Consider the following 24,379-nt stretch of genomic DNA (forward strand, 5'->3'; position numbering starts at 1 on the left):
TATTTTAAATCCATCAAACGATCTGAAAACACCAGTAGCACACATTACACGTTGACATTCATGAGTGTCTTCATATCTGAATTACTATTTATATAAGGTATATTCATAACAAAAATGATATAACACAACGATATTATTGCAAGAACACTTTTAATAACACACGTATTAGGCGTGCAGAATTACTCACTAGATGTCGACGTACTCCATAATTATAATACGGTTACTTTTATATCATGCATGGCGACCCTTAATTTGGCGCCGTACATGAGCTATGAAATAGTGCTTCCCTGTTTCATTTACTTATTTATACATAAAAGACATATGAGAAATAATACATTATAGAAACCGTACCCTGAATCGGTCATTCGCGGCGAAGAACAATTATCTCGTGCTACACTCCAGTCTCGGACTCTCGTATATTAAATATAATAAAACATGGTTCTGGTACATATCATTTCTTAATATCGACGAACTTCTGTTTTAAACCCCAAAATTATCCAGTCCTACATGGCTTAACTGAATTTGCGTAAATATTTCGTTATATTTTGGTCAGTTGTAGTCAATTTAACGAAGTCTTGGAACAGCCAATGACAATTCGTAAATACTGAGTTACTTTCCTTTTTCCATTGACTCCATTTGTAATTTATCAAAACGAAAGTAGAATAAAGGAATATGTCGTAAGACATTCAATTTACAGACATAAATTTTATAAGGCTTCTTTTAGTTCTGGCATCCAAGTTTATCGGACTTGACTGTTAAAGCTGAATTAGAAAATATAGTGAACTGTAAAAACTGTCAATAATAAGCCTATTGAACTATTGAACTTTAAAACGTGTACTCTTGTCAGCTTGTCATTTTCCGAAAATAAAGCCATTAAAGGTTAATAAATAGGAGTGGAGGACAGTACAATTTTACGAAAGGTTTGGTGTAAACGACTCGAGAGCAACAGGTACTTCTGTTTATAGGCATCATTTCACATTTACATATAGATTCAGTAGATGTATATTCAAAACACTTAACAATAAAAAAGGATTACTTCCGTTTTTTTCGGCAGAAAATGCAGTAAATTTCTCGAGAGGATTAAAAATACACTTTGGTATGTATTCAATCAAATTTATGTTTGCAAACAAGTATTGATATCATAAATATATAACAGGTAAAATTATACCAGAACACTGCTTATTCACCGGAGGACTAGACACTTCCAAAAGGAAATACTTCTACTTTTTTCTTTTTTAGTTGGCATGTGATGTGTAGTTTTAGGAAATTCACAAAAGGCAAAAATTGAGAAAGCAATATAGTAAGTAGATCTAGATCTAATTTTCTTTTATTTTCAGTGTTTATAATTAAAATTAAATTAGGTACTTCCTGGTGTATATTTGCCATTAGCATAGACACACGAGACAGAAATTAACATTTGTTTATATATAGTATACGCACATAATTGTATTCTACAAGCAGGGGTGTAGCGCGATCTGTTTGGATATTACTCTGGGGAAGGGTGTGATCCTGTCCTACAGCAGGGTTGGGGTTGTGGGGGAGGGGGTGCGGAAGCACCACTCAAGACATCTGTACAACAAATTAATAGAAATGGTGGCTTTTCTCTTGACTTTTTATACAATAATTTATGCTTCTTCAGGCCAAACAAAATATCCACAAAAGGTCAAATCTGAAACAAGATCAATATTTCACATAAAAGGACACACATTAGACAATTGGAGGTCAGAGAGTGCTGCTGGCATTTTGGGAATACTTGGATTTCGGGGTGTAGATTATCTATTTAGAATCTAGTAAGGTCGAAATTTAAGAGATGACAAACTTTTGTTCACCTTCAAATCTTATTTGTTGTACATCTTCTCTAACATAATTATTTAATAAGTATCAGGAAACAGTCATAAGTAGATCTAGTTGCTCTTTCCGCATCATATGGTTAACAGGGAGCTGATCATGTTTTTCATTTGACTACAATAACGCACAGTTATACTCAGAACCAGGCAGTGTTTTATATTAAGGAAACCCACTGGCTATATAAGTCATTATATTTCACAGGAAAAATAAACAAATATACACTTAACAACTTTTCTAATGCTACCAGTAGCCTTTTCACAATAACTTTAAAACTTATAAATTTCAAAGAGAACTGAATAAATTTTCAGGAAATTTAGAACAATATAAGACATCGGGCTATATTCATAGACAATACTCCAACTCCATTCATTGAGTGCACTCAAATAAATTGCCTTACGGTGGAAAGATTCGAATTTTATTCTTAAAGATGAGTGACAGTGGAGTAATCTCCTGAGAGTGAGTGAAAGTTGAGGGAGGTCCTAAGGGACACTTGGGTGTTTCTCAAATATATTACAATGCAAGTTTAGATGATAAAATCACAATATTTTATTTAATTCATTTCAAGGTAAAATAACAGTGTCCTTTATGTACTTAAAGCAAAAGTATATATTTGTGTAAGGTATTATGGAAAAATATATCATGCTCTTTTTTCATACATTTTGTTGAGGACAACGAAAATGCAAAAAATCAACAAATAAATAGAAAGTAAATTTACTCAAACGATTAAAAATAGATGTAGAAAATTAAATATACATCTACAAAACCTAGCCAAACAAGGGTCATCAGTCACTCCCAGAAACATTTGTCTATGGCATGCCAATTGTCCAATAAAAACTAGGATTAATGATCGTTAAACAAGGTTTTTCGAACATAAATCCAGGTTTTTCGAATACTAACCAGTATTTTTGAGCGAAGGATTACACGCCGTAAAACATAGTTTACACTCATAAACATAGGCTCATGCTTATAAATCCATGTTCACAGTTGTAAACATAGGCTCGCGTTTGTAAACTATGGTTTACAAGCATGAACCAGGGTTCATGAGCGTAAACATAGGATAACGACCATAAACATAGTATAACGACCAAAATTCATAGTTCAATCGAGAAACCTAGTTTCAAATGTAAACCAAGGTTTACAGTCAATATATTAGGATTATAAAATCAACTATGAATTTCGGGTGTGAACATTGGATTACAGCCATGAACTGTAGTTTACAGGCGTGACATATATGGCACTTGTCCAATAATTATGTGAACCCAGGATCACAGTCGAAAAACTAGGATTAAACTAGGTTTTTCGAATGGAAAAGCATGTTAACATATTCTTTCGAGCGAAAACATAGGATAACTATAGTTCACGCTCATAAAAGTAGGTTCACATAAAAATTTGTAAACCCAAATTTACGGTCATAAACATAGGTTCACGTTTGTAAACTATGGTTCACGCTTGTGAACCCCGGTTCACGCCTGTGAACCCCAGTTCACGCTCGTATACATGAGATAACAACCGAAATTCATTGTTCAATCGAGAAACCTAGTTTATTGAATATAAACCATGGTTTATGATTGATATACTAGAATTATCAAATCATCTATCAATTTCGAAACTTTGGTATATGAGCGTGAGCATAGGTTTACGTTCGATAAACTAATTTTCTTGAACAAAACTATGATTTTTTGTCGTAAACATAGGTTCACGTTCGTAAACTATGGTTCAGGCTTGTGAACCCATGTTCACGTCCGTAAACATAGGTTAGAAAAACCTAGTTTATCGATCGTTTATCCTAGATTTTCGACAGTTAACCTGGGTATACGTAATTATTGGACAATTGGCATGCCATACACGTCAGACCGACAAATGTTTACATTTCACAAGCTATTAGTCTTTCACTTTATTTTAGCAAATGTTAGATTAATAACTCTACTTCCTTGTTGATTTACCTGTATTGGAATATAAACAGTGCCAAACTGCCACATTATCATAGTTTATTGTACCCCCCCCTCCCCCGACAACAAAGTTGTAAGTGGGGGTATACTTGTTTCAGGTTGTCTGTCTGGCCGTCTGGCCGTCTGTCCGTAGACGCAATCTTGTGCGCACAATCTCTCCTTATCCCCTTGACAGAATTTAATGAAACTTCACACAAGTGATCAGTACCAACAGTAGTTGTGCATGGGGCATGTTAGGTTTTTTTAGAAAAAAATCTGCAAAGTTATGGGACTTTGTTTTTTTGTTACTATACTATATACATAGACACAAACTTGTGCGCACCATCTCTCCTCATCCCCTTGACACAATTTAATGAAACTTCACACAAGTGATCAGTACCAACAGTAGTTGTGCATGGGTCATGTCAGGTTCTTTTAGAAAAATAATTTGCAGAGTTATGGGACTTTGTGTTTTTGTTACTATACTATATACATAGACACAATCTTGTGCGCACCATCTCTCCTCATCCCCTTGACACAATTTAATGAAACTTCACACAAGTGATCAGTACCAACAGTAGTTGTGCATGGAGCATGTTAGGTTCTTTTAGAAAAAAATCTGCAGAGTTATGGGACTTTGTTTTTTTGTTACTATACTATATACATAGACACAATCTTGTGCGCACCATCTCTCCTCATCCCCTTGACACAATTTAATGAAACTTCACACAAGTGATCAGTACCAACAGTAGTTGTGCATGGGGCATGTTAGGGTCTTTTAGAAAAAAATCTGCAGAGTTATGGGACTTTGTTTTTTTTGTTACTATACTATATACATAGACACAATCTTGTGCGCACCATCTCTCCTCATCCCCTTGACACAATTTAATGAAACTTCACACAAGTGATCAGTAACAACAGTAGTTGTGCATGGGTCATGTTAGGTTCTTTTAGAAAAATAATTTGCAGAGTTATGGGACTTTGTGTTTTTGTTACTATACTATATACATAGACACAATCTTGTGCGCACCATCTCTCCTCATCCCCTTGACACAATTTAATGAAACTTCACACAAGTGATCAGTAACAACAGTAGTTGTGCATGGGGCATGTTAGGTTCTTTTAGAAAAAAAATTTGCAGAGTTATGGGACTTTGTTTTTTTTGTTACTATACTATATACATAGACACAATCTTGTGTGCACCATCTCTCCTCATCCCCTTGACACAATTTAATGAAACTTCACACAAGTGATCAGTAACAACAGTAGTTGTGCATGGGGCATGTTAGGTTCTTTTAGAAAAAAAATTTGCAGAGTTATGGGACTTTGTTTTTTTTGTTACTATACTATATACATAGACACTATCTTGTGCACTATTTCTCCTCATCCCCTTGACACAGTTTAATGAAACTTCACACAAGTGATCAGTAACAACAGTAGTTGTGCATGGGGCATGTTAGGTTCTTTCAGCGACAAAAATTGCAGAGTTATGGGACTTTGTTTCTTGTTAACATACTATGTACATACAGTCTGCATATGCAATCTTGTGCGTGCCTAATCTACCAAACCCTTACACACAATTTAATGAAACTTCACACAAGTGATCAGTACCAACCCTAGTTGTGCATGGTGCATGTTACATTCTTTTAGATAAATATTCTGCATAGTTATGAGACTTTGTTTTTTGTTACTATACTGTAAACATACAGTCTATATACATACAGTCCACATAATTACGCAATCTTGTGTGCGTCAAATTGCAATGTACTGTGTCAGTGCATGCGGGGGGTACATTCATCACCTTTAGTGATAGCTCTAGTTAATATCTGTCTTTCATTCAGTCTGTTTCATTATTTGCTTTGAAGTTAAGTAGTAAAGTAGATATCGGTTAATTCATGCTGACATATAAACATTTCCTCAAATCTAATGTCATAAAGAAAGGCTACAGTGCTTTAGGGTATAGCGAATAGCTAACTAATTTTTCCTACATTCCAGTGTAAAGAAATGAAATTCAGTAGTTTTTTTCTGTATATCAGACTGAAAACAGCTATTCTTTTCAAAACATTCAGCTTCTAATAGAAATGCATGTGTTTATTCTCTCCATGTCATTGTTTACATATGCGTTGATTTAGGGTGTACAAGATAGCTTTGGTCATTTTTCCATTATTACTTTAAAGTCCATATCTAAAAGAACTTCTCAAGACTTTTTTTACTATAAATCAGAATAATAATGTATCCTTTTTTCAAAAACATTCAGCTTTTTAGCTTTTCTGAGCAATGCTCAGGTGATTTTTTGTGATTGCTCGATGTCTGGCGTCCGGCGTCTGTCGTCTGTCTGTCATTTAGCTTGTGTATGTGATACAGGCTGTGTTTTTCAATTGATCTTCATGAAATTTTGTCAGAATGATTACCTTGATGAAATCTAGGCCAAGTTTGAAAATGGGTCATCTGGGATCAAAAACAAGGTAACTAGGTCACTAGGTCAGATCAAAGAAAAACCTTGTGTATGCGATAGAGGCTGTATTTTTCAATTGATCTTCATGAATGTTGCTCAGAATGATTACCTTGGTGAAATCTAGGCCAGGTTTGAATATGGGTCATCTGGGGTCAAAAACTAGGTCACTAGGTCAGATCAAAGAAAAACCTTGTGTATGCAATAGAGACAGTATTTTTCAATTGATCTTCATGAAATTTGGTCAGAATGATTGCTTTGATGAAATTAAGGTCAAGTTTGAATATGGGTCATCTGGGGTCAAAAACTAGGTCGATAGGACAAATAAAAAAAAAACGTTCTGTATGCGATAGAGGCTGTATTTTTAGCTCACCTGTCACATAATGACAAGGTGAGCTTTTGTGATCACCCTTCGTCTGTCTTCTGTCACCAGTCCTTGCGTGCGTCCGTCAACAGTTTCTTGTCTGCACGATAGTGGTTTCATTTATGAATTTATTTTAACCAAACTTGCACACAACTTGTATCACCATAAGATCTTGGTTCCTTTCTTGAACTGGCCAGATCCCTTTATGGGTACCAGAGTGATGGTCCCTGAAAAGGCCAAAATTAGCTATTTTGACCTTGTCTGCACAATAGCAGCTTTTTTATGCCCCCCTTCCAAGAAGGAGGGGTATATTGTTTTGCAGATGTTGATCGGTAGGTCAGTCGGTCGGTCGGTCGGTCGGTCTGTCTGTCTGTCTGTCGGTCGGTCGGTCTGTCAGTCGGTCGGTCGGAATGTAGACCAATCCGTTTCCGGATGATAACTCAAGAACACTTGGGCCTAGGATCATGACAGTTAATAGGGAGGTTGGTCATCACCAGCAGATGACCCCTATTGATTTTAAGGTCTGTATGTCAGAGGTCAAGGTCACAGTGACCCTGAATAGTAAAACGGTTTTCGGATGATAACTCAAGAACACTTGGGCCTAGGATTATGAAAGTTGATAGGGAGGTTAATAATGACCAGCAAATGACCCCTAATGATTTTGAGGTCAGTATGTTAAAAGTCAAGGTCACAGTGACCCTGAACAGTAAAACGGTGTCCAGATGATAACTCAAGAACGCTTAGGCCTAGGATCACGAAAGTTGATGGGGAGTTTGATCATGACCAGCAGATGACCCCTATTGATTTTGAGGTCAGCATGTCAAAGGTCAAGGTCACAGTGACCAGGAACAGTAAAATGGTTTCCAGGCAATTACTCTAGAACGCTTGGGCTTAGTGTCAGGAAAATTGATAGTTAGGTTGGCCATGACCAGCAGATGACCGCTATTGATTTTGAGGTCAGTATGTCAAAGGTCAAGGTCACAGTGACCAGGAACAGTAAAGTGGTTTCCAGGCAATAACTCTAGAACGCTTGGGCCTAGTATCAGGAAAATTGATAGTTAGGTTGGCCATGACCAGCAGATGACCCCTATTGATTTTGAGGTCATTATGTCAAAGGTCAAGGTCACATTGGCCAGGAATAGTTAAAACGGTTTCTGATCTTCTTGTCCAAAACCATAGGGCCTAGGGCTTTGATATTTGGTATGTAGCAAAATCTAGTGGTCCTCTACCAAGACTGTTCAGATTATTTCCCTGGGGTCAAATATGGCCCCACCCCACACACCCATAGAGACTCAAATAGAAAAAACTTCGAAAAACCTCTTGTCCAAAACCACAGGGCCTAGGGCTTTGATATTTAGTATATGACATCATCTAGTGGTCCTCTACTAAGATTGTTCAAATTATTCCCCTAGGGTCAAATATGGCTCCGCCCTGGGGGTCACATGGTTGACATAGACTTATATAGGGAAAAACTTTGAAAATCTTCTTGTCCAAACCACAAAGACTATGGCTTTGATATTTTGTAATGTAGCATCATTTAGTGGTTCTCTACCAAGTTTGTTCAAACTATCCCTCTAGGGTCAAATATGGCCCCGCCCCAGGGGTCATATGGTTCATATAGACTTATATAGGGAAAAACTTAGAACCTTCATGTCCATAACTTACATCATGCAAATTTGGACCACATGTATATTTTTGAGTGGCAAGATGAACCTTGACATGAGTTGACCTTGATCTTGACCTAGTGACCTACTTTCACATTTCTGCAGCTACAGCTTTCAAATTTGGACCACATGCAAATTTTTGTGTACCGAAAAAAACTTTGACCTTGTTATTGAGCTAGTGACCTACTTTCACATTTTTGAAAGTGAAGGCTTCAAATTTGGACCACATGCATAGTTTTTTGTTCCAAACTAAAATTTGACCTTGATTTTGACCTAGTGACCTACTTTCATATTTCTCAAGCTACAGCCTTCAAATTTGAACCACAAGCATAGTTTTGTGTACTGAAATGAACTTTAATCTTGAGATTGACCTAGTGACCTACTTTCACATTTCTGAAGGTACAGGCTTCAAATTTGGACCACTTGCATAGTTGTGTGTTCCGAAATAAAATTTGACCTTGATTTTGACCTAGTGACCTATTTTCACATTTCTCAAGCTACAGCCTTCAAATTTGAACCACATGCATAGTTTTGTGTACCGAAATGAACGTTGATCTTGAGATTGGTATATTGACCTACTTTCACATTTCTGAAGCTACAGGCTTCAAATTTGGACCGCATGCATATTTTTGTGTTCTGAATTGAAATTTGACATTGATTTTTACCTATTACCTACTTTCACATTTCTCAGGCTACAACCTTCAGATTTGAAGCACATGCATAGTTCTGTCTACTGAAATGAACTTTGACATTGAAATTGATCTACTGACCTGCTTTCACATTTCTCAAGCCACAGCTTTCAAATTTGGACCACATCCACATTGTTTTGTACCGAAATGAAATTAGACATTGATTTTGACCTTGAGCTAGTCTTGAAAGTTGGAACATTCAAAAATGGCGCAGTGGATGGTGCCAAGATCACTCTGTAATCTCTTGTTAGGTTAATAGGTTAAAGGTCAAGGTCAGATTAAACCAGAATGGTAGAACTTTTGTTTACAGTGAGCATATAATTTCTGTTCCTTGTGCAATTACCGAATGCATCATTGGGGGGCATTTCGTGTTCGACGAGCTCTTGTTTATGATTTGATTTTTACCAAACTTGCACACAACTTGTATCACCATAAGATTTGGGTTCCTTTTTTGAACTGGCCAGATTCCATTATGGGTTCCAGAGTTATGGCTCCTGAAAGGGCTAGAATTAGCTAATTTGACTTTGTCCGCACAATAGTAGCTTCATTTATTTGAATTTAATCAAACTTGCGCACAACTTGTGTCACCAAAAGATCTCGGTTCCTTTGTTGAACCGGCTAGATCCCATAATGGGTTCAAGAGTTATGGCCCCTGAAAGGGCCGGAATTAGCTATTTTGACCTTGTCTGCACAATAGCAGTTTCATTTATGATTTGATTTTAACCAAACTTGTATACAACTTGTAAGTAATACCATAAGATCTCAATTCCTTTTTATACGCCCGAAGGGACATATTATGTTATCGCCTCGGTGTCCATCTGTCTGTCTGTCTGTTGTTTGGCAATTTCCCTTCCGCTCTGTAACTCTTGAACCCCATGAAGGATTTCAAAGAAACCTGACACAAGTGTTCACCTCATCGAAACGACGTGCAGAGCGCATGTTTTGGATGGCTCACTTCAAGGTCAAGGTCACACTTAGGGGTCAAAGGTCACATGACTTTGTTTTGTGTGTATATTGCTCTGCATTTGCGTTGCATGGCAGTGCTCTTGTTTTTTATTTGACAGATCCTTCTTTTGTTCACTTACAATTATTTTTTTTAGTTACTTCCCTTTTATTTTAAATAGCTTATTTAGTAACTTTTTTTATTACTGGCCGTAAGGAAAAACCGAGACAACTTTTCTGTGGTACATCATGGATGGTACCTCCAATTTTTAGGTGTATTTTGACACATCTCTACCTTGTAAGTTTTTTTTTCTTTTTGGTTAAATTTCTTCCCTTTGTTGTTGATCTTGATTATGATTCTTTGACCTTTTTGTCCTTATATAATAATAACAGTTGAGCAATATAGGACCATTATGGCCCTCTTGATCAATTGAGTTTGATGAAATTTGGTTAGAATGATTGCCTTGGTCAAATCTAGGTCAAGTTCAAATGTAGGTCATCTTGGCTCAAAAACTAGGTCACTAGGTCAGATTGAAGAAAATACACTTGTTTACACTTAAGAGACCACATTTTTATTCCAATCTTACTGAAAACTGGTCAGAATATTTGTTTCCATTAAACCACTGGGTCAAACATGTTTACACTGTTATGGTGTGTTTCTCAGGTGAGCGACCTAGGGTCATCTTGGCCCTCTTGTTAAATTTCTATCAAATAGTTTTCATTCACTGATGTTTTTTTACATACACACTGATTTAGTCAGTAACAGATAGCTTCGATTTTCATTTGATGACATATGAAAAATAACACAACAAGCAAACTTTAAAATGTATGTCAGAATGTCTGTCTGCACAGGGGTCAAATTTAACAATAGTTTGTACTAGCTGAAATTAGCTAGTGCCCTTTTTGATCACTAGCTAAAATGAAAAGCTACCGGCTAAAGTTAATAATATTTAATTACTCTATTAATATTTTACTGACCAAAACTTACTGACTGATCTCTGTTAGTAGCTAGTCACAAACAAAAATGTTTTCTATTGTTGAACAATAAAATATCATAAACATAAATGATAACGTTCCTTTCATGAAGAAAAATGTGTACCTTCAAAACAATTAATCTTTATTAAAGCTCTGAAGACGTTTGCTTGTCATATTATTGACTAGCTGAAATTAGCTAGTACATTTCAAACCCACTAGCTATTTTAAAATTCCACTAGCATTTAGCTTGTATGCTTGTCTAAATTTGAACCCTGCTGCAGAATGATATGAAATTGTATACAATAATTAAAGTCTAAATGCAAAATTTATCAACCTATCCTCTGTACCTTAAAATCCGCTATACCCTGAAGCACTGTATATTTATGTCTCCCCCAGGAGACATATTGTTTTTGCCCTGTCCGTCCTTCCGTCCGTCCGTCCGTCCGTCACACTTCATTTCCGAGCAATAACTGGAGAACCATTTGACCTAGAACCTTCAAACTTCATAGGGTTGTATGGCTGCTGTAGTAGACGACCCCTATTGATTTTGGGGTCACTCTGTCAAAGGTCAAGGTCACAGGGGCCTGAACATTGAAAACCATTTCCGATCAATAACTAGAGAACCACTTGACCCAGAATGTTGAAACTTCATAGGATGATTGGTCATGAAGAGTAGATGACCCCTATTGATTTTGGGATCACTCCGTCAAAGGTCAAGGTCACAGGGGCCTGAACATTGAAAACCATTTCCGATCAATAACTAGAGAACCACTTGACCCAGAATGTTGAAACTTCATAGGATGATTGATAATGAAGAGTAGATGACCCCTATTGATTTTGGGGTCACTCCATCAAAGGTCAAGGTCACAGGGGCCTGAACATGGAAAATCATTTCCGATCAATAACTAGAGAACCACTTGACCCAGAATGTTGAAACTTCATAGGATGATTGATAATGAAGAGTAGATGACCCCTATTGATTTTGGGGTCACTCCATCAAAGGTCAAGGTCACAGGGGCCTGAACATGGAAAATCATTTCCGCTCAATAACTAGAGAATCACTTAACCCAGAATGTTGAAACTTCATAGGATGATTGTACATGCAAAGTAGATGACCCCTATTGATTTTGGGGTCACTCCATTAAAGGTCAAGGTCACAGGGGCCTGAACATTGAAAACCATTTCCGGTCAGTTACTTGAGAACCACTTGACCCAGAATGTTGAAACTTAATAGGATGATTGCTCATGCAGAGTAGATGACCCCTAACAATTTTGGGGTCATTCTGTGAAAGGTCAAGGTCACAGGGGCCTGAACATTGAAAACCATTTCTGGTCAGTAACTTGAGAACCACTTGACCCAGAATGATGAAACTTCATAGGATGATTGGTCATGCAGAGTAGATGACCCCTAACGATTTTAGGGTGACTCTGTTAAAGGTCAAGGCCACAGGGGCCTGAACATGGAAAACCATTTCCAATCAGTAACTTGAGAACCTCTTGAGCCAGAATGTTGAAACTTCATAGGATGATTGTTCATGCGGAGTAAATGACCCCTAATGTTTTTGGGGTCACTCCGTTAAAGGTCAAGGTCACAGAGGCCTGAACATTGATAACCAGTTCATATCAATAACTTGAGAACCACTTGACCCAGAATGTTGAAACTTCATAGGATGATTGAACATGCAGAGTAGATGACCCCTATTGATTTTGGGGTCAGTCTATTAAAGGTCAAGGTCACAGTGGCCCGTTCATGTAAAATCATTTTTTTGGAAATAACTTGAGAACCACTTGACCTACAATGTTGAAACTTAATAGGATGATTGGACATGCAGAGTAGATGACCCCTACTTATTTTGAGGTCACTTGATTAAAGGTCAAGGTCACAGGAGCCTGAACAGTGACTTGAGAACCACTAGGCCAAGAGTGTTGAAATTTAGCTGGATGGCTGGACATGCCAAGTAGATGATCCCTATTGCAGCCAACCATCAGTGTCTCTTTGACTTTCGCTCCTGACCCCTATTAACTTCTTGCCTATAGGACTTTGCATTGGGGGAGACATGCACTTTTTTACAAAAGCATTTTCTAGTTATTAATTCTTTTTTTTAGCTCACCTGTCACACAGTGACAAGGTTAGCTTTTGAGATCACGCTTCGTCCGTCGTCAGTGCGTGCGTGCGTCAACAGTTTCTTGTCTGCATGATAGTGGTTTCATTTATGATTTTATTTTAACCAAACTTGAAGATCTTGGTTCCTTTCTTGAACTTGCTAGATTCCATTATGGGTTCCAGCGTTATGGCCCTTGATAGGGCCAGAATTAGCTATTTTGACCTTGTCTGCACAATAGCAGCTTCAGTTATGATTTGATTTTAATCAAACTTGCACACAACTTGTATCACCATAAGATCTTGATTCCTTTTTATACGCCCGAAGGGACGTATTATGTTATCGCCTCGGTGTCCGTCTGTCTTACAGTCTGTCTGTTGGTTAGCAATTTCCCTTCCGCTCTTGAACCCCTTGAAGGATTTCAAAGAAAGCTGACACAAATGTTCACCTCATCGAAACGACATGCAGAGCGCATGTTTCGGATGGCTCACTTCAAGGTCAAGGTCATACTTAGGGGTCAAAGGTCATATGACTTTGTTTTGTGTGTATATTGCTCTGCATTTGCGTTGCATTGCAGTACTCTTGTTTTTATTTGGCAGATCCTTCTTTTGTTCACTTACAATATTTTTTTTTTATTACTTCCCTTTTATGTTGCTATAAATAGCTTATTTAGTAACTTTTTTATTATTGGCTGTAGGGGAAAACCGAGACCACTTTTCTGTGGTATAACAAGGATGGTACCTCCAATTTTTAGGTGTATTTTGACATATCTGTACCTTGTAAGATTTTTTTTCTTTTTGGTTAAATTTCTTCAACTTCTTGTCCTTAAGTGCAATAATAACAGGTGAGTGATATAGGGCCATTATGGCCCTCTTGTTTTTAAAATGACATCGGAAACATTTATTTTATAAATGATATATTTGTAATAATTGAATTTTTCTGGCTTTCGGAAAACACCAACAATTAATGGCATGGATATAATTCAGTTGTAATAATAAATTTTAATTTTAGCGAGAAAAAAACCAGATGTATTTTTAAGTATGAATTTCATTCTACTAATACAGATAAGTAGACTGACGGACGGATGGAAGGACATATTATAAAACAAATGGACGGGTTGAGGTACAAACATAAAGACAAGTAATAAGATGATAACTTGAGACTACAAAAATAATGATTAGCACTTCTGCATACCTTTGATGTTATTGTCATATGAACCGTTGTAATCCACTTTATCCATTTTGTACAACGAAACCGTAATTACTCAGGGTTAAGATTGAGTGGGATTTATGAATATGACATTCGAACTCCACTCACACTCTGGCAAGATTTTGGGCCATATTGTAAAACTAGCCCACCATCATCAGATGGTGGGCTATTCAAATCACTATGCGTCCATGGTCCGACGTCCTTCCGTCCGTCCTTCATTAAAATATTTATTGTACTAAGAAGAAGCATTTCTTTTAGAGAAAATATAAAGATTGTTTTTGTTTTTTTCGTAGACGCCAATTATGAAAAATTGTTTGAAGTCATTTTTAGCTCACCTGAGCACAAAGTGCTTGGGGTGAGCTACTGTGATTGCTCACCGTCCGGCGTCCGTCCGTCTGTCGTCCGAGCCCACGAATGAACATTTGTTGGGTAAAGAGGACAATAGGTAACGGTAAATTCTATTCATTCCGTAGTATTTATTGGGTACTTTTTGTAGCATATTGGGTACTTTTTAACAAAAGAAATACCCAATAAAGGTCCATCTGTAGGAACATCCGTCCATCCTTCTACACTTTCCTTTAAACAACATCTCCTCCTAAACCACCAAGCCAATTTTGATGAAACTTCACAGAGATGTTCCATGGATGGTCCTCTTTATAAATTGTTCAAAAAATTGAATTCCATACTGAACTCTGGTTGCCATGGCAACCGAAAGGGAAAACTTTAAAAATCTTCCTCTCAAAAACCAGAAGCCTAGAGCTTAGATATTTGGTGTGAAGCATTGCCTAGTAGACCTCTACCAAGTTTGTTCAAATCATGACCCCGCCCCAGGGGTCACTTGATTTTACATAGGAAAATCTTAAAAAATCTTCTTCTCTAAAAACAGAAGCCCTAGAGCTTAGATATTTGACATGTAGCATTGCCTAATGGACCTCTACTAAAATTGTTCAAATCATGACCCCGGGGTCAAAATTGACCCACCCCAGGGGTCACTTGATTTTACATAGGAAAATCTTCAAAAAATTTCTAAAAATAAACATGAAGGCCTAGAGTTTAGATATTTCACTTGTAGCATTGCCTAGTGGACCTCTACAAAATTTATTCAAATCATGACCCCGGGGTCAAAATTGACCCCGCCCCAGGGGTCACTTGATTTTACATAGGAAAATCTTCAAAAATTTTCTAAAAATAAACCAGAATGCCTAGATCTTAGATATTTGACTTGTAGCATTGCCTAGTAGACTTCTACAAAATTTGTCCAAATCATGACCCCCATGGTCAAATTGACCCCGCCCCATGGGGTTTCTTGATTGTACATAGAAAAATCTTCAAAATTTTCTTAAAATAAACCAGAAGGCCTAGAGCTCAGATATTTGATCTGTAGCATTGCCTAGTAGACCTCTACAAAATTTGTTCAAATCATGACCCCCGGGGTCAAAATTGACCCCGCCCCAGGGGTCACTTGATTTTACATAGGAAAATCTTCAAAAATTTTCTAGAAATAAACCAGAAGTCCTAGAGCTTAGATATTTGACCTGTAGCATTGCCTAGTGGACCTCTACAAAACTTGTTCAAATCATGACCCCCGGTTTCAAAATTGACCCTGCCCCAGGGGCCACTTGATTTTACATAGGAAAATCTTCAAAAATTGTCTAAAAATAAACCAGAAGGCCTAGTTCTTAGATATTTGACATGTGGCATTGCCTAGTAGACTTCTACAAAATTTGTTCAAATCATGACCCCCAGGGTCAAATTTACCCCGCCTCATGGGGTTACTTGATTGTACATAGAAAAATCTTCAAAATTTTCTAAAAAAAAACAGAAAGCCTAGAGCTTAGATATTTGACCTGTAGTATTGCCTAGTGGACCTCTACAAAAGTTGTTCAATCTTGACCCCCCAGGGTCAAATTGACACAGCCCCAGGGGTTACTTGATTGTACATAGGGAAATATTTATAAATTTGTTAAAAATAAACCAGAAGGCCTAGATCTTAGATATTTGATATGTAACATTGCCTAGCAGACTTCTACAAACATTGTTCAAATCATGACCCTCGGGGTAAAATTGGCCCTGCCCCAGGGGTTACTTGATTGTACATCGGAAAATCTTCCAAAATTTTTCTAAAAATCATCAGTTTGACATTTGAAACATGTAGCTCATATAACTCTGGTGAGCGATCCAGGGTCATCATGACCCTCTTGTTTATCAAATCCGTCTAAAGACTGCTTTTACCTGTACCCGTGAAACCTCATAGGATAGCTGCCTGTTGGTGGTAGATGATCTCTATTGTTTTGATGGTCAGTAGAGCAAAGGTCAAGGTAACAGTGACCTTGATACTGAAAATGGTTTCCGCTCAGTAACTAAAGCTCAATTTGGTCTGACTTAGGTTACCTTCTGTCAAGGTGTAGGACAGTGTTTCTATTTAAAATATGGTTATTGATTTCATTTAAAACTTTACCCTAAACTGTGGTAACTTGCACGGAGACAGTTACATTTTGGTTTGCTGGCGTCAGTGCCACTGTAACCCATGAGATTTAAAAAAGAAAGAGACATTTTAGTGAAGGTATCCGTTTTGAAAAAAACTTGCTTAAAGATATAAACTTTAATCTGTCCTGCGGTTGACTGAATTTACTTGTTTTCTTTCGCATTTTAGATAACCATTGGAATTATTGCATTTAATAATCCAATTATTATTATTTGTATTTCAGTGCCACAACATATTCTATTTTACTGATTGAAAGTGTACACAAATTTTGACAGATCTGACAATTAAGTTAAAAGCCTATAAAAGAGACTTACGTAATAAATGCTGCTCTTTGCATAGACTGTACCAATTTGAAATGCAGTGTAAAGGAAATATTGAAATATTAGATGAGACAAAAAGTGAGGTGTTGTCATCATGTATCAGAAAGAACGAAGATATTACCAGACTGAAGGGTAATGTAGAGATTATTGATGAGACAAAGGAGAGAGAGGAACATGCAACAGAATCTTCAGGAAATGGAAATGAAGCTTGTAGAAATTCAGAAGGTTCCAGTGTTAATGAGAGCAAAAACGAAAATGTAGAGAATGGGGAACAAACAGGGCAAGAGAATAGGAGTACAGATACAAGAGATAAAAATCGGACACAGGACAAAGATACAAATAACAACACTAAATTGAGTACTGATAAAGAAAGTAATGGAACTGATGATTGTATCATTCCACATAGTAATGAAAATAATAGCTTCAGTTTTGAGGGTAAAGGTATGTGTAGAGAAATTTGTGAAGGAGAAAGCTACATCAGGGATGCGACTTATGCTTCAGAAAATGAACTAAGCAATAATAGTAATACGGAGAACAATGAATTAGCAGATGGTCGTGAAAATGAAAGAATGTTAATGCAAGCCAAATCATGTACCACAGAATCAGGTGCTGCAGCTATGAAAGGAGAACTCACACCTGGGTCAGAACATTCATCCAATATGTCATTTGAAAAAGCATCTGATGTATATGCTGACTCTTGTGACTTTTGTAAAAGTAGTTCAGACTTCATGTGCAAGTTTTGCACATTCTTTTACTGCAAGAGCTGCCTTGACAGAGTTCATCCAGCCATAGGACCATACAAGTCTCACAAAGTCATTCCAGTACAATCAGGGGCCAGAGTAGAGCACCATAACAGATGTAGAGATCATGGTCTTGTTGCACAGCTGTTTTGCTATTTCTGTGAGCTGAACAGATGTACTGAATGTGTTAAAACTAGATGCAGACTCCATTTCAATGGAAGAATTAGTGCAGCAGATATTGAAAAAGAAAAGGTTAGTATCATTAACATGTAATGATCGATCATGTTGTCCAAACATACCTTACTTTTTACAAGCTTGTATACTGTTAAATCATTAAATTTCGTGGGCATGAAATTTTGTGGTTTTGGTCAAAACGGCAATTTCATGGGGATATGAATTCTTGGATATCAACTTTTGAACATAAAATGAACGGGAATTTTACTTGTTCGTTTGGATTAAATTTCGTGGATTAACTCAACCACAAAATCCATGAAAATTAGTCCCCCACGAATATTAATGATTTCACAGTAAGTCTTATTGTTAAACCTTAATCACATTATGAGGTTGTATATTAAAATTAGTATTCGGACCTTCCTTGCTTTATATTAGCTTTTATCTGTGTCTGGTTACACAAATTGTCACACTTTATAAGCTTTTAATTCTTTCTTCACTTAATAACATTGAATCAGTATTGGTGTTCCAGCTTTCCTCACTTTACAAGCTTGTCTTGGTCTTGTTGTTCAGGCTTCCTTCACTCTATAAGCTTTGTTCACAATTTCTTCAATTTATTCACTTATAAGACTTGAACTGGTCTTGTTGTTCAATATTTCTTCACTTTATAAGCTTGAATCGGTCTTGTTCAAACATTATCGCTGCAAGTGTGCCAGATATCGGTCATTTGCACGCCAGGTCAAATGACATATGATGTTTTTACAAGATCTAATATACATTTTTTCTATGAAACAAAGAAGACGGAAACTGTGTTATTATACATAACAAAGTCACTGTTAGTACATGTACGCCACAGGTATAACCTTCATAGTTGTGTGTTAGAAAAGAAAACCACACAAGACAAGCAAATATTTTGTTGATGTCATCAGGGATGTAGATAATAAACAATCAATTCCTGTAAGAAGCAAATAATATATCTTTAACAGATTCTTTTCTTGTTTGTCGGTCAGATACATAGTGTTATATAATTTTTCACATCTGAACTCTAAACAGTGGTTTTATTCAATGACGAATCACTAGATCTAGATGAGATAATTGAGCCGCACCATGAGAAAACCAACATAGTGCGTTTGCAACTAGCATGTATCCAGACCAGCCTGCGCATCAGCACAGGCTGGTCTGGATCCCTGCTGGTCACAAACGCACTATGTTGGTTTTCTTATGGTGCGGCTCATAGATTATTTATTAAACGACACATTATAGTGTAATCATGCAATGGTTATACATGTATATAACCTTCTCGGCACTGCAAATAAAGCACGTACAGACTAAATGTCACTAAGGCATCAATATAATATTTGATTTACTTGCCATCTCATTGAAAGAAATTTGTTTTATTTGTGTTTCAGGAATTATTGGTTGAAGAATTAGAAAAGGCCACAGCTAAATTAGGATTTTTAGAAAAGTATAAGGAGAATGTACAAGATCAAATAGATAATATACAGGTTAGATTTAAGCTGTTCTGTCAAAAGAATTATGATTTCCATGCTGTAGGAAAGAGACAACTTTCTGAGAGAATGCCATAACGGGGTTATGACCATTTGACAATTTTTGACAAGGGGAGGGAAATATAACTTCTAACAGATGTTATGGTGGCTATGGGCTTGTTTTTTTTAAACAGCTCCAAAAAAGTTAGCTTTAGAAAAAGTGTTAAAATTTTTAATCTGAATTGCATATCAATTGTGTGGGCAGTAAGTTTAGCACTTTTGAGTTGACAATGTTCTACTAGGACTATCGTGTCTCTACTTGTTTGAAATTATACATTACTTAAGACAGATGAGCCGCACCATGAAAAAACCAACATAGTGCATTTGCGACCAGCATGGATCCAGACAAGCCTGCGCATCCACGCAGTCTAGTCAGGATCCATGCAGTTTCTTAATAGTTTCTCTAATTGCAACAGGCTTTGAAAGCAAACAGCATGGATCCTGACCAGACTGCACGGATGAGCAGGCTGGTCTGGATCCATGCTGGTCGCAAACGCACTATGTTTGTTTTCTTATGATGCGGCTAAAGTGATGCTTTACAGTTCGCAGGAATGCTACGGAGGGAACAGATAAGACAGGAGTTTGTATCTTTCCATGATCTACTGATACAGAAAGAAGCCAAGATGTTGCAACAGTTGGATAAGGTTCATACTAATTTTTACCTCGACTATTCGAAGAATAAAGAGAGCTTTCCTACTCACCATGGTGTCGGTGTCACACCTTGGTTAAGTTTTTCTTACCAGTAATCTCAGTTTGTCATATAGCTTTAAAACTTTCAACACTTGTGTACCTTCACCATGTCTAACCTTTAGGCAAGAGTGCTTACTTTGTCAAGGATTTTGACTGAATTATGGCCCCTTTTAACTTAAAATCTCGTACCAGTTCATATTTTATGTACACTATTTGAAATTTCCTTTTGAAACTTCTATCACTTGTTGATTATAACAGTCTTTATCTTTTGGCAAGAGTGCATAACTCTGTCAAGGATTTTGAGTGAATTATGGCCCATTTTACTTGGATTCTGGTTCAGGGTACGTAAAAGTCCATTTTAAGTCAAAACCTTTTTGACGTGTGGTTTTGAAAGTTTATACTCTTATCTGTTAGAACAATCTCTACCTGTAGGCAGGCAAGAGTACTTAACTCTGTCAAGTATTTATGTCGATTAATGGCTCTTGATTAAAAATGAAAATGTGTTTGGGAAAACCGGAATTTTGAGATAAGCGAATACAAGGTATCGAGTTTCAACTGTAAAAGATGTTTACACAGTGAAGACAAAAGTCGATTTTTAGCCCACCATCATCAGATGGTGGGCTATTAAAATCACTCTGCGTCCGTGGTCCGTCCGTCCGTCATTCCGTCCGTCCGTCCGTCCGTCCGTTAACAATTTCTCGTTATCGCATCTCCTCAGAAACTACTGGGGGGATTTTGACCAAACTTTGTCAGAATGATGTATTGGTACCCTAGTTGTGTCCCCCTGAAAATCAGACTGGTTCAACAATTTATGAGTGAGTTATGGCCCTTTGTTTATTTCTATAATTTACATAGATTTATATAGGGAAAAACTTTGAAAACCTTCTTGTCCAAAACCACAGAGCCTAGGGCTTTGATATTTGGTATGAAGCATTATCTAGTGGTCCTCTACCAAGATGATTCAAATTATTTCTCTGGGGTCAAATATGGCCCCGCCCTGGGGGTCACATGGTTTATATAGACTTGTATAGGGAAAAACTTTGAAAAACCTCTTGTCCAAAACTACAGGGCCTAGGGCTTTGATATTTTGTATGTGACATCATCTAGTGGTCTTCAACTAAGATTGTTCAAATTATACCCCTAGGGTCAAATATGGCCCCACCCTGGGGGTCATATGGTTTACATAGACTTATATAGGGAAAAACTTTGAAAATCTTCTTGTCCAAACCACAAAGCCTAGGGCTTTGATACTTGTAATGTAGCATCATCTAGTGGTTCTCTACCAAGTTTGTTCGAATTATCCCCCTAGGGTCAAATATGGCCCCGCCCCGGGGGTCACATGGTTCATATAGACTTATATAGGGAAAAGCTTTTAAAATCATCTTGTCAATAACTACAACATTCAAATTTGGACATGTATATTTTTGAGTGGCAAGATGAACCTTGACATGAGTTGACCTTGATTTTGACCTAGTGACCTACTTTCACATTTCTGTAGCTACAGCCTTCAAATTTGGACCACATGCATAGTTTTGTGCACTTGAAAAAACTTTGACCTTGATTTTGACCTAGTGACCTACTTTCACATTTTTGAAGGTACAGGTATCAAATTTGGACCATATGCATAGTTCCGTGTTTCAAAATGAAATTTGACATTGATTTTGACCTAGTGACCTACTTTCACATTTTTGAAGGTACAGTCTTCAAATTTGGGCCACATGCATAGTTTTGTGTTCCGAAATGAAATTTGACCTTGATTTTGACCCAGTGACCTACTTTCTCATTTCTCAAGCTACAGCCTTCAAATTTGAACCACATACATGGTTTTATGTACCGAAACAAACTTTGACCTTTACATTGACCTAGTGACCTACTTTCACATTTTTGAATGTACAAGCTTCAAATTTGGACCACATGCATAGTTCTATATTCTGAAATAAAATTTGACCTTGATTTTGACCTAGTGACCTACTTTCACATTTCTCAAGCTACAGCCTTCAAATTCGGACCACATGCATAGTTTTGTGTACCGAAATGAACTTTGACCTTAAGATTGACCTAGTGACCTACTTTCACATTTCTGTAGCTACAGGCTTCAAATTTAGACCACATGCATAGGATTGTGTACCGAAACAAACTTTGACCTTGACATTGACCTAGTGACCTACTTTCACATTTTTGAAGGTACAGGCTTCAGATTTGGACCACATGCATAGATTTGTGTTCTGAAGTGAAATTTGATCCTTGATTTTGACCTAGTGACCTACTTACACATTTCTCAAGCTAAGCCTTCAAATTTGGACCACTTGCATAGTTTTGTGTACCAAATTAAACTTTGACCTTAAGATTGATCTAGTGACCTACTTTCACATTTCTCAAGCTACAGCTTTCGAATTTGGACCACATGCACAGTGTTGTGTACGGAAATGAAATTTGACCTTGAGCTAGTCAGTAAGTCTTGAAATTTGGAACACTCCAAAATGGCACATTGGTGGGCGCCAAGATCACTCTGTGATCTCTTGTTGACAATTTTCACGTATTTTCACGTTTTTGCATTGTAGTTAAATTCTTTCAGTAAAATATTAAGATATAAATAAGTCGATAGTTCAATAAAATGATAATAATGATAATAGATGCCAGATAGCCACCTATATATATGACATTCAAATAGAGTACCACAGTAGATTGGCAGTCTACAGTCTGGCTTAGACAAGTATATTAAGTAGTAAAGTTCACTTGATCCTCACTGCTGTTGGTTCTAAACCTCACTTAGGGATGGAATTCTTTCGTGTGAGGAAGTCATTTAGCTGGCTGCTTCCGGATCGTTGGAGATTCTTCTAAGGTGCCTGTTCGTGGCTAAAATAATTCCCGGATGGGTACCTGGGGTCTTCCTTCACCATCAAAAGCTAGAAAGTTGCCATATGGCCTATAAGTGTGTCGGTGCGACCTAAATTCCAACCAGAACAAAACAAACATGATTAATGTTAGAACTATAAACACCAACACTCCTTATTCTGTTGCTTTGTCTTTATTATGAGCAGGATGTTGCTGAAAGGGTAGATAACGTGGTGAACACATTACAAACCAGTGTAAGAGCTCTGGAACTTGAAGATGCTAGGCTTACTACTACAGTGACAGAACTTGTGCAGTCGAGGGACGATGCATATTTTATAGAGGTAAGTTATAAACGTGATTGAAATCACAAATGATATTTAGAAAATTGAAATTTTTTTTGTAATACATAAAGTAAGACCTAGGTGGTCTTCCAGCATTACTTAAAACAGACAGCATTGTTTCATCTATTAAAATTTCTCACTCGAGTGAACACAGGTGAACCTAAAATGCTGAACTGTGAATTTCTTGATTTGTTTATTGTTTCACGATTATCCCGATCTTGAAAAGCATAATCGCCAATATGAGAAATTCTGATTGAACTATAGTTTTCACTCGAGCAGAGCCATACAGTGATAGGAATAATGCATATAACACATGGCATCTGCCTTTTCTCTTTCACCTTAAAGGTAACATATTTATCCAATAACGTATTTAGAACTGCTGAAAGAAGAAAGCATATCTTTTATATTAAAAATCTTCATATATACAGCGCATCTTCTGAAAATTTTCATTTAAAATACTTGAAAAAAAATTTGCTTTTTCAATTTTGAGAATATTTCTCGAAAATTAACGGTTTGAAAATCGAAAGTAGAAATTGTAGCTTTCTTCATGGTGGTTAAGATGTAGAGTATTGGACATAATACCAGCTATCACTAGTCATAATTGCATACTAGTAAAAGTTCTGCTTAAGAGTCAGAGTAATTAATATTATGTATTAATGTTCACTTAAAGATCCACCAAATTGTAACTGCACAACTGCGAAAGATTGCTTCACCATTTGGAAAGTCTGAAATCAGGCCATCGCCTTTGACTCTCTAAAAGGATTACATGTATGCTAATGGTCAGTTAGGAACAAAAAGTTTATGATTTGAATTTTCATATCGTTTCCCAATTACCAACCAAACGTTGTGAAAGTTTTGCTTCTAATCCCAGAAATAGACGAATGACACTTCATATACAGCCATAGCAAACATTAAGTAATTGTGTAGAAAAAACAACATGTATATACGCCTACTTTTATTTGTTTTCAGGAATATGTGAATGCTAAAGACCTGTAAGTACAGTAAGACATTTAAATGATATGTAATATAAAAAACAGTGTTTTGTCAAGAGGTGGTCCATATGTTATTTATTTCCTA

At 36.8% G+C, this 24,379-nt stretch overlaps 1 protein-coding gene across 4 annotated transcripts in view; it reads left to right on the forward strand.

Moving 5' to 3' along the window:
- Positions 1-644: 644 nt before the first annotated feature.
- LOC123547600 (uncharacterized) overlaps positions 645-24,379 on the forward strand; it is a 34,994-nt gene continuing 11,259 nt past the window's right edge. Inside the window, exons 1-7 of one of the 4 annotated variants that reach the window (XM_053551884.1) lie at positions 645-949; positions 1,240-1,300; positions 16,882-17,970; positions 19,299-19,394; positions 19,979-20,080; positions 23,168-23,302; positions 24,272-24,294. In XM_053551884.1, coding sequence (XP_053407859.1) covers positions 17,014-17,970; positions 19,299-19,394; positions 19,979-20,080; positions 23,168-23,302; positions 24,272-24,294 — 1,313 coding nt within the window. In that variant the 5' untranslated portion in view covers positions 645-949; positions 1,240-1,300; positions 16,882-17,013. The other 3 variants (XM_045334832.2, XM_045334833.2, XM_053551885.1) reach the window with 3 other exon arrangements.

The sequence above is a fragment of the Mercenaria mercenaria genome, chromosome 9, assembly GCF_021730395.1.
Source record: "Mercenaria mercenaria strain notata chromosome 9, MADL_Memer_1, whole genome shotgun sequence".
NCBI classification, from domain to species: Eukaryota; Metazoa; Mollusca; class Bivalvia; order Venerida; family Veneridae; genus Mercenaria; species Mercenaria mercenaria.